The sequence below is a fragment of the Phascolarctos cinereus genome, unplaced genomic scaffold (genome assembly GCF_003287225.1).
Source record: "Phascolarctos cinereus isolate Bilbo 61053 unplaced genomic scaffold, phaCin_HiC Scaffold_2;HRSCAF=192, whole genome shotgun sequence".
In the NCBI taxonomy this organism is placed as follows: Eukaryota; Metazoa; Chordata; class Mammalia; order Diprotodontia; family Phascolarctidae; genus Phascolarctos; species Phascolarctos cinereus.
In genome coordinates, this window is record NW_027555625.1 from 343888420 (window position 1) to 343900441 (window position 12022).

The 12022-nt window shown below is 36.1% G+C and overlaps 1 protein-coding gene across 1 annotated transcript in view; it reads left to right on the forward strand.

Annotated features, from left to right (window-relative positions):
• TRPC7 (transient receptor potential cation channel subfamily C member 7) overlaps positions 1-12022 on the forward strand; it is a 296237-nt gene that overhangs the window by 262025 nt on the left and 22190 nt on the right. The window contains exon 9 of the mRNA XM_078149184.1: positions 7694-7889. Coding sequence (XP_078005310.1) covers positions 7694-7889 — 196 coding nt within the window. The remainder of the gene's footprint in view (positions 1-7693; positions 7890-12022) is intronic.

Below are 12022 nucleotides of genomic sequence, written 5' to 3' on the forward strand. Positions count from 1 at the left end.
GTCACTAAACCTGTTTGCCTCAGTTCCTTATCTATAAAACAAGCTGGAGAAGAAAATGACAAGCTACCATCTTTGCCAAGAAAACCCCAAATGGGCATATGGAGAGTCAGACAAGACTGAAATGACTCAACAACAACATATAGCTATAGATATAAAGATAGATATACACATACATATACATATGCATGTGTATATGTATATGTGTGTATGTATGTATGTATTGTGGTGACAAGACCCCTAACATCTGGAAGAAAATTGAAAACACTACATCTTTCACCTGGATATTTAACTGCATGACTGCCATAATGGACTATCTGGAAACAAAAGGATGACTGATTTTTTTCTTGTAGTTTTCATATACATGTCTGTGTACTGATGAGGCACCTTTGTCTCAGGCATTTTCAGTATTCCATATCCCTTTGTTCATAGATATGATTGGCCAGCTTTCTCTACACTTTGCTGAGGAGGGGTATTTGTTCAAATATAGACCTGATTAGAGCAGAACTGTGCTCAACTTCCTCTTCTCTTTGCATGCCCCCCCCAATTTATTTTGGCTAAAGACTATAATATACATATGTGCATACATATATTTACATGTATATTCAATTGTCTTACTTCCAATTAACCAATACATGAATTCTTGGTTTGAAATTCCCCATTTCAACTTCAAAGTCCACAGATATACAGGAAATGAGCCAAACAGCTCTCTATATTCCCTAAGAAGAATAACTGAATTGGCCTCAGTTTGCTGAAAACCCATAAAATAAAAGACTTAATGGTGCTAATCTAACATAGTCATGCAGTCAAAAATCCTGGTGATGGAGTATCTTTCTATTTTCTTCCAGATGTTAGGAGTCTTGTTGCCACAACTGATCTTGGTAACACTGCTACTAACAGTGTAAGACTGACTTGTGTATTAATTGTTAAATTCTACATTTTATATGTAGGAAAGCTGACAGATGGTCTCAAAAGAGTATGGGAATTCTTCTGTTATCACAGTTTTTTGTTTTCTGCCCAGTACAAGGTACAGTAATAAGATCATAGGACTACAGATCTAATGCAAAAGAATTTGAGAGGCCATCTAATCCTTATTACAGAGACAGACAAACACAGAAAGAGTGGGTGTCAGACACTGTGATAAGAGCTGGGAATATAACTAAAAAATGATCTTTTAAATCCCTATCCTCAAGGAATTCATATTCTAATGGGGGAGGATAAAATATAAAAGGGAGCTGAAGAGAGGTGGGAACAAGGGGAGTGGGAAGATAGTACCTTCTAGGACAAGATGGAAAAAGGAAAGAATAAATTGAGGCCTAAGGAAATTAAGTGATTTACCCAATATACCTATGCCCAATATACCAATGGCCTGTATAACAAAGGAGACAGAGGAAGGAAACTGCTTCACTGGGGCATTGGAGATGAGCCAAATCCAGCACTTCAATATTTGGTAATCTGGTTTTGTTTGGGACGACTGGACTATAAAGCTTGGCTATCTATCTGCCAGAGCTCCATTTCACTTCTTTCTATGGAGCCTAGCAAGGGAGAAAATCTCCAGAGCAAGAGTCCTTAACCTGGCTGGGGTTCATGAACTTTATAACTTCATATTTTGATTAATTGTATTTCAATATTATTGTTTTCTTTTAAAATATTATATTTTTTATTTTATTTTATGTATTTAAATGCATTATCCTGGGAAGGAATCTATAGACTTCACCAGACTGTCAAAAGGTTCCATGACACACAAAAATAATTACGAACACTTGGTGTTAGGGTTGACTGAACAAATGATATGCCATAAACTAACTTCCATATCCAGAGATTCATTTTAAAATGGTACATTGATTAAAGCAGAATGAAATGATGTGACAGTCAGAAGTTAAGATGCATGAGATGAGTCAAGCAGATGCAGCCTTCCAAATGTTTTATTCTTTCATAGTGTTCTTAGGTAGTTGTATACATTGTAATTTAAGAATATATAAACTATCAGCTAGGATAAAATCAACAGTCTAAGTGACTGGTCTGAGAAGTATTTTCAATTTAATTCAACAAACATTCGTTGAGTAGCTACTATGTGCAAGACATTGGAGAAACAAGGACAAAAACAAGGCAATCTCTGCCCTGAGTAAGTTTACATTCTACTGAGGTTTACAATATGTACACAGATAAATATACATGAAATATTTATAAAATAAACACAAAATTACTTGAAGAGGGAGAGAATAGGGACATCTGGCAACAGTAGAGGCAGGGGCTCATCAAGAAAACCTCGTAGAGGAAGTGGCATGGGAGCTGTGCTTTGAAGGAAGGTAAGGATCCTAAAAGGCAAGGGGTGAATAGGGAATGCAGTAAACACAAGAGGGACAGCTTGTGCAAAGACACAGAGGGCAGATGGAATGCCCTGTATGGGGTAAAAAAGCTTTTAGGCCAGTTTGACTGGAAGGGAGAGTGCAAGAAATAGTAATGTGAAATGACTGAACAATTAGACAGGAACCAGACTGTGAATGGTTTTAAGTTCAAGAAATAGATTTCATCCTAGAGACAAGAGAAAGCCACTAAAGATTTTTTTAATGGTAGAGTGACATGGTTAGATTTATGTTTCAAAAATATTAAACATTCATATGTAATGGAGATAAGCTAGAAGTATTTCCAATAGATCAGGGGTGAAATAAGAATGTCCATTATCACCACTGTTATTCAATACAGTAATAGAAATATTAGCTTTAGCAACAAGAGAAGAAAAAGAAATTGAAGGAATTTGAATAGGCAAAGAAGAAACAAAGCTATCACTCTTTGCAGATGATATGATGGTATACTTTGAGAATCTTAGAGAATCAAGTAAAAAACTACTTGAAATAATAACTTTAGCAAAGTTGTAGGATATAAGATAAACCAACATAAGTAATTGGCATTTCTGTGTATTAAGCTAACTGAAGAAAACAATTCATTGAAAATTAGAATTGGGCAATTGGAAGCTAGTAACTCTATGAGACATCAAGAATCAGTAAAACAAAATCAAAAGAATGAAAAAAAAAATAGAAGAAAATGTAAAATTCCTCATTGAAAAAACAACTGACCTGGAAAATCTAGTAGAGATAATTTAAGAATTATTGGTCTACCTAAAAGCCATGATGAAAAAAAGCCTGGACAGCATCTTCCGAGAAATGATCAAGGAAAACTTCCCTGGGGTTGTAGAACCAGAGGGTAAAATAGTCATCAAAAGAATCTACCTATCACCTCCTGAAAGAGATCCTAAATTGAAAATGCTGAGGAATATCATAGCCAAATTCCAGAATTATCAGGTGAAGTAGAAAATACTACAAGTAGCCAGAAAGAAACAATTCAAATGTCATGAAACAGTCAGGATTATGCAGGATCTTGCAGCTTATACATTAAAAGATCAGAGGGCCTGGAATATGTTATTACATAAGGCAAAGGAGCTTGGATTACAACCAACAATCAACTATCTAGCAAAATTGAGCATAATCTTTCAGGCGAGGAGATGGACTTTCAATGAAACAGGGGACTTCCAGACTTTCCTGATGAAAAGACCAGAGCTCAATGGAAAATTTGATCTTCAAATACAAGACTCAAGAGAGGCATAAAAAGGTAAACAAGAAAAGGGGGGGGAAAACTATGTTATTCAATAAGGGCAAACGGTTTAGACCCCTACATGAGAAGATGATACCTGTAACTCTTGAGAACTGTATGTTTATTATAACATTTAGAAGGGATATACATAGACAGAGGGGGTGGATATAAATTGACTTTGATGTGATGATAAAAAACCTAATTAAAGGATGAAAAGGGATTGTAATGGGAGAAGAGGAAAGGAGGCGGCAGAAAAAGGCAAATTATGTCACATGAAGAGACACAAAGACTTGATACAGTAGAAGGAAAGAAGGGGATGAGCATTGTTTGAATTTTACTCTCACTGGATTTCACTTAAGGAGGGCATAATATACTCAGTTAGGTATAGAAATCTAGTTTGCCCTATAGGCAGTAGGAAGGGAAAGGGGAAAGAAAAGGGTAGGGGGACAGGAGAGGAGGATAGAAGAGAGGAAAGAAGTAGTAAAAGAGAGGAGAAAGAAAAGGGAGGGGCTGATAGAAAGGAGGGAAGATTGAGGGAGGCAGTGGTCAAAAACAAAACTTGGGTGAGGAGGGAAAGGTAGAAAGGAGAAAGAAAGCATAAATAGGGGGAGTAGGATGGAGAGAAAGACACAAATAGTAAGCATAACTGTGAATGTGAATGGCATGAACTCCCCCATAAAGTAGAAGAGGATAGCAGAATGGATTAAGAACCATAATCCTACAATTTGTTGTTTACAAGAAACACATTTGAAACAGAAGGATACACACAGAGTAAAGGTAAAAGGCTAGAGCACAATATATTATGCTTCAGCTGAAAAAAAAAACACAAAAACAAAACAGGGGCAGCAGTCCTGATCTCAGACAAAGTAAAAGTAAAAATAGATCTAATTAAAAGAGATAAGAAAGGAAACTATATCCTGCTAAAAGGCACCATAGACAATGAAGTAATATCAACACTACATATATAGGCATCAAGTGGTATAGCATTCAAATACTTAGGATATAAGTTAAGATTGTTACAGTAAGAAATAAACAGCAAAACTATACTAGTGGGGAACCTCAACTTCCCGCTCTCAGAATTAGATACATTTAACCACAAAATAAACAAAAAAGAAGTTAAGGAGGTGAATAGAATTTTAGAAAAGTTAGATATGGAGAAAATTGAATGGAGATAGAAAGGAATATAGCTTTTTCTCAGTGGTACATGGAAGCTACACAAAAATTGACCATGTACTAGGGTATACAAACCTCACAATCCAATGCAGAAAGGCAGAAACACTAAATGCACCCTTTTCAGACCATGATGTGATAAAAATTATATGTAATAACAAGCCATGGAAAGATAGACTAAAAATTAATTGGAAACTAAATAATCTAATCCTAAAGAATGACTGGATCAAACAAGAAATCATAGAAACAATCAATAACTTCATTCAAGAGAATGACAGTAATGAGATAACAAACCAAAATTTGTGAGATGCCACAAAAGTGGTTTTTAGGGGAAGTTTTATAACTCTAAATGCTTACATGAATAGAATAAAGAATGAGGAGATCAATGAATTGGGCATTCAACTAAAAAAAAATTAGAAAAGGAACAAATTAAAAATCCTCAATTAGATAGCAAAGTAGAAATACTGAAAACCAAAGGAGAGATTAATAAAATTAAAATTAAGAAAACTATTGAACTAATAAATAAAACTAAGAGCTGGTTTTACGGAGAAAAATAATAATACAATAGATAAACCTTTGGTTAATTTGATTAAAAGAGAAAGAAGAAAACCAAATTACCAGTATCAAAAATGAAAGGGTGAATTTACCACCAATGAAGAGGAAATTAAAATTATTAGGAACTATTTTGCCCAACTGTATGTCAATAAATTTGATGACTTAGTGAAAGGGATGAATGTTTACAAAAGTAAAATACATAAAAAACCCCATCTCAGAAAAAGAAATTGAACAAGCCATCAATGAACTTCCTAGGAAAAAATCTCCAGGGCCAGATGGATTTACAAGCAAATTCTATCAAACATTTAGAGAACAATTAATTCCAATACTATATAGACTATTTGGGAAAATAGGCAAAGAAGGAGTCCTAGCAAATTCTTTTTATGATACAAATATGATACTGATACCTAAACAGAGAAAAGTCAAAACAGAGAAAGAAAATTACAGATCAATTTAACTAATGAACATAGGTGTAAAAATTTTGAATAAAATATTAGGGAAAAGATGACAGCAACTTATCATAAGAATAATACACTATGACCAGATAGTATTTATGCCAGGAATGGAAGGCTGGTTCAATAGTAGGAAAAATATCAGCATAATTGGTCATATCAACAACAAAACTAACAGAAACCATATGATTATCTCAATAGGTGCAGAAAAAGCTTTTGACAAAATGCAACACCCATTCCTATTAAAAACACTAGAGACCATAAGAATAAATGGAGCTTTGTTTAAAATGATAAGTACTATCTACCTAAAGCCATTAGCAATCATATGTAATGGGGATAAGCTAGAAGTATTTCCAATAAGATCAGAGGTACTTGAAATAATAAACAATTTTAGCAAAATTGCAGGATATCAAATAAACTCACATAAATCATCAGCATTTCTATATGTTACTAACAAAGCCCAACAACAAGAGATAGAAAGAGAAATTCCATTTCAAGTTACTGTAGACATGATAACATATTTGGGAGTCTACCTGCCAAAACAAACCCAGGAACTATATGAACATAATTACAAAACATTTTTCAAGCAAATAAAATCAGATCTAAATAACGAGAAAAACATCAGTTTCATGGGTAGGCCAAGCTAATATAATAAAAATGACAATTCTTCCAAAATTAATTTACTTATTCAGTGACATGCCAATCAAACTACCAAAAATTATTTTATAGAACTAGAAAAAATAATCAAAATTCACCTGGAAGAATAAAAGTTCTAGAATATCAAAAGAATTAATGAAAATAAATGCAAGGGAAGGTGGCCTAGCTGTACCAGATCTTAAATTGTATTATAAAGCAGCAATCATCAAACTACTTAGTACTGGCTAATAAATAGAGTGGTGGATCAGTGGAATAGGTTAATTACACAAGACACAGTGGTCAATGACTATAGTAATCTACTGTTTGATTAACACAAAGACCCCAGCTTCTGAGATAAGAACTCACTATTTGACAAAAACTGCTTGAAAAACTCGAAAATAGTATGGCAAAAACTGGACATAGACCAACATCTTACACTGTATACTGAAATAACACTAATGCATTTTTGGTGGAATTGTGAATTGATCCAGCCTTTCTGGAGAGCAATTTGGAACTATGCCCAAAAGACTACAAAAATGTGCCTACCCTTTGACTGAGCAGTACTGCTTCTAGATTTGTATCCCAAAGAGATCATAAAAATGGGAAAAGGACCCACATGCACAAAAATATTTATAGCAGCTCTTTTTGTGTTGGCCAAGAATTGGAAATTGAGGGGATGCCCATCAATTGCGGAATGGCTGAACGAGTTGTAGTATATGAATGTAATGGAATACTATTTTTCCATGAGAAATGATAAGCAGGCAGTCTTCAGAAAAACCTGGAAAATATTGTACAGTAACAGCCACAATGTGCAATGGCTAACTTTGATAGACTTATCTCTTCTCAGCAATGCGAGGATCTAAAACAACTACAAAAGACTCAGAATGGAAAATGCTGTCCACATCCAAAAAAAGAATTATGGAATCTGAATGCAGATCAAAGCATATTATTTGCTCTCTCTCTGTCTTTTTTTTTTGCTTGTTTCTTCTTTCTCATGATTTCTCCCATTGGTTCTAATTCTTCTTTACAACATGACTAATGTTAAAATAGGTTTAATATGAATGCATATGTAGAGCCTATATCAAATTGCACACCATCTTGGGGTGGGGAGAAGGGAGAGACAGGGAGAAAATTTAAAACTTAAAATCTTATGGAAGTGGATTTTTAAAACTAAAAATAAATATTTTTTAAAAAAGAATATTAAACAGTCTACTTATAATACCAATATTCCTTTTTAAAAATATGCATTATCAGTGAGAACTTTGTAAAAAAGTGGTTTCTTTTGCTTATAGGGTGGAAGAAAGTTTTAAAACATTATTCTGGTCAATATTTGGCTTATCTGAAGTGACCTCGGTGGTGCTGAAGTACAATCACAAGTTCATCGAGAACATCGGCTATGTGCTCTACGGTGTCTATAATGTTACCATGGTGGTTGTGCTTCTCAATATGTTAATAGCCATGATCAACAACTCTTATCAGGAAATTGAGGTAAGCCTAGTTAACTGGATTTGCTAGCCCTCCTCCCTCCCCACCCCCCAAATTTAATTTATGTGGCTGTCTTAGAAAATGAAAGTGATATTAGTGTGCTTCCTTCTCTATTGGCCTCAGTAGAGGAAAAAAGAAATAAATATAGAGACTTGCTCTCCCTAGGTAACTGTCCTCTTAGATGAATTACTAATATTTAAATTTATCCTTTGTTGGATCCCCTTGATCAATCCAGAACCTAAGTCTTTCTTGGATTTTAAGACTTCACTATGTGGATTTCTTGTCCATGTGTTTCTAAATGAAAAAAAAAATTTCTGATGATAATTAGGGTGAGGTCTATGTTAGAAGTACTTTCCATGCCTTCTGTAAATTACCCAGATCTGTGTTTAGAGAGGGATGACTTTTCTAGATACACTGATGATTTTTCTATAGACTTTGACCATCCATACAATGCCAAGATAACTAGAGGAAGCCCCCCTGAGACATTCAAAGGAATTCCTGTGGAAGATTATGTAAGACAGACAAGAGTTACAAGGATAGAGGAAGCATGGGTGGGTTGGAGAGAGCAGCCAGTCAATGAAATTCTAGACCTATTAAAATAATGAATAACTTCTGATTTGATTCTTAAATTATAATTGGTTCTGTCTGGACATAAATATGTGCACCAAATGTGTATTGGCACAGTATGTTAAACTGGAAAAAAAAATAACTACCATGTCTAATTCTACCATGGGCCTGATGGCCCACCAGAGGTTTCTGTAACAGTATAGTTGAGCAAATTATTATAGTAATTTTCCCTCAAACACCAAATGCAAACCATATATACAACAATGAGAAACTCAGTGTACTCTCCTTGAGGAGTCATGGGCAAGTCATTTCATATATCTGAACCTCAGTTTACTCACCTATAAAATAAAACCAAGAAAATACCTCCTACAATGGTACCCTGCCTTGCAAAGTTATCATTGTAAGCTTTAAAACATTATGGAAAGGGGAGTTGTTACACAGTAGGACTGTAAGCATGACTAATAGTTCATCTCTGGATTTGAGAGAGAAAGGGATTCTCTCATGGGGACTAACTTAATTATCCTATCTTAACATAAAAGCAAAAGACATGTGCCAGTCAGCGACACAATATTTCTGGCCCCATTTCTCATTATTCTAGATGGTATTATAGAACAGAGAAAGTCCAACCAGGAGCTTCTCAACTCTGCAGAACCTCAGACTGACCATGAGTTACACAAGGTTAAACAAGCTACATAGGAATATTTTACAAACACATCACAGAATCTTAGTGTTGTAAGGGACTTCACAGATCATTTAGTTCAGTCCATTCCTAAAAAAGAAGCTCTGTAAGAAATGAGAAGGAATATACCCTGTGTGTGCACATGTTAACTTTGTTTGAAGACCTTTACCAAGGAAGAAATTATTCCCTTAGGACAAGGCACCAAATTCCACTTTTAATCACCTCTAGCTGTTAGAAAGTTAATCTTTCCATTAACCCTAAATATAATTCTTTGCAGCTTCTACTCATTGAACCTGACTCTGCCTTCTGGCACCAGCCAGAACAGTTCAAATCCTTCTCCCATAAAACATCCCTCCCAATACTTAAAAACAGCTATCATGCTTCCTTCCTCCAAATCTTCCCTTTTCTAGATTAAATATCTTCAGTTTTTTCAACTGACTTTCATGTGCCTAGATCTCAAGGTCTTTGACATCCCAGACACCCTCTTCTAAATGCCCTTTGCACCAATTGTGAGTAAGAAAATCCCATACATACCAGTGAAAAGTAAGCCAGATAAGAATGCAAACTTAGATTGGTACAGTTTCTTTAGTGCTTACCAGTTACACTTACGGATTCACCATTCACTCTGGATATTTTGGTCATTGAGTTCTCTTCTCTCCCTCTGGGAGAAATGTCAAGCCTGACCGTCTGACATCAACAATACATTTAGAATTGGATCATGGGATCTGTAGCTTGAAGGAAATTTAGAAGCCATCAAATACACACCCCTCAAGTTACAAATGAGGAAACTGAGACATGGAGAGATTAAGTACTTTGTCCAGGATTAGCCAGATAGTCAGAATCAGGGGAGATTCAAACCCAGGTCCTCCTGACACTAAGTCCAGTGGCCTAGACATTATACCATGCTACCTCTCTAGTAAATATAGAGATGAGGACCAGCCCTGTGACTTCACTGATATAGGGTCATCCCAGCTGAGTAGTACCTTCTGCTATAATGGTCATGAAATTTTTTAGTAGCACGTACTAGTTACATGATATCTATAAAACATTAATAATTCAATTTCTATAGGGCTGTGGAACCTGTACTGTGAGAGGCAGATGGCACAATTGTTATTCCTATTTTACTGATGAGGAAACAGGCTCAGAGAAAGGAAGAGACCTATACACCCCATGATCACAAACAAGTGGAAGAGCCAGGGCCTGAGCACACACTCAAAATCCAGATCTCTTTCCGCTATGACATGCTTTACCTTAGTCACAGAATATTCCTCATACATGGATAATAAGATGATAGATTTGGAGCTGAAGGAGACCCATAGACCAACTAGTCCAGCTCCCTCATTTTACAAATGAGGAAACTGAGGCCCAGGGCAGTTAAATGACTAGCCCAATGTCAGCAATATTTCCCCTCTACCATATTGTCATTTATGTAGTTAATGAGTTCTCCCGGAGTGAACTCCAAAGCAAACCAAACCTGCCTAATTCCCTCAAAAATTATTTAGATCTCAGCTGTTCACTTCCTCTTGAGTGTCACTGTCCTTGGGTCATTGTCTCTGCCAGAATTAATTATGATGATTTACTGAGAGAGGAGCAAATTGTGTTGTGTACATGATGTGTCCGTGTAAGCACAAATGAAAACAGATCATTATTTGCAATATTGGGTAATTTTTTAAAATTACAAAAAAAAAAAAAGGAAATGTTGTCAGAAAAGGGACAGATTAAAAATGAAAAGCTGTAAGTTATAGTCTCAGTTTAGCCACTTGGTCATCTGTGTACTTTAGTTGTCACTTAATCCATTAAATTACAAGCTCCTGGAAGGCAAGGACTATTATTTTCTTCTTTTTATATAACCAGGACTTAGTATTGTGCCTGGCATATAGTAGGGGCCTAATATGTTTACTGAATTTAATCAGATTTGACTTAACCCCTCTGGAACTCAATTTCCTTCTATGTAGAAACAATAATAACTCATATTTCTCTAGTACTTTAAAGTTTATAAAATGCATTCTTCATAATAACCCTCTAAGATAGGTAGTACAAGTACTATTATACTCATCTTACAGATGAGGAAACTGAGGTTCAGAAAAGTGAAGTGGGAAAACACATGAAATACTTTCCCCATGTGCCACAGTGGGCAATATCTACAATGTTTTTCATGCTAAGGGAAATAGCAGTATCCCCCAAAACCACCAGACCTGCTTCCAGTCCAGCTTCTACAGCCAATTGTGAAGAACAGTTTCCTCACAACCACCAACAATAGTTGCTGCCCAACTGCCACCAAGAGGTAGGTGGGCACAAGAGCTCTGGGAGTGATAGCACCACCATCACCACAACCCCACTGCACCCCATGCTTCCAACCCATATTTCATGGTCATCATTTGGGGAAGCAAATCACTCCTATGGAGGAGGAGCCAGACATCCCCTCCGATTGCCAACCAACTGATACTCACAGGACATGGAAGCTAGTCTAATTGAAGCAGTAAGGTAACCTGAGGGAGAGATAGGAGACAGCATGTGCCTGTCAGATCAAACCACCACGGCTACCTTGACCACGCACCAGTGGCCACCATCACTCAGACCACAATGGAGACAGCCCACGACCCTGAGTCCTGAGCCTTTGGAATAGCAGTGCTTTTAGCTCAATGTCCATAGCCATTAGCCTGAGAAGCAACTCTTGTGGAGATGCAGCCTAGCAGCTCCTACAGGTATTACAAACATGTTTTTGTAGAACCCCCTCCCAAAAATCGCCAAGGTTTTTGGCATCGTCAAATGACTCAGCATCAGAAAATTACATTTTTAGCAGTGGAAATTGCATTTAAAAAGAGGCATTTTCCATCTGTTTTGCCAGCATACCCTAAGAATTGCACGATCTTTCCATCTAACTTAAAAC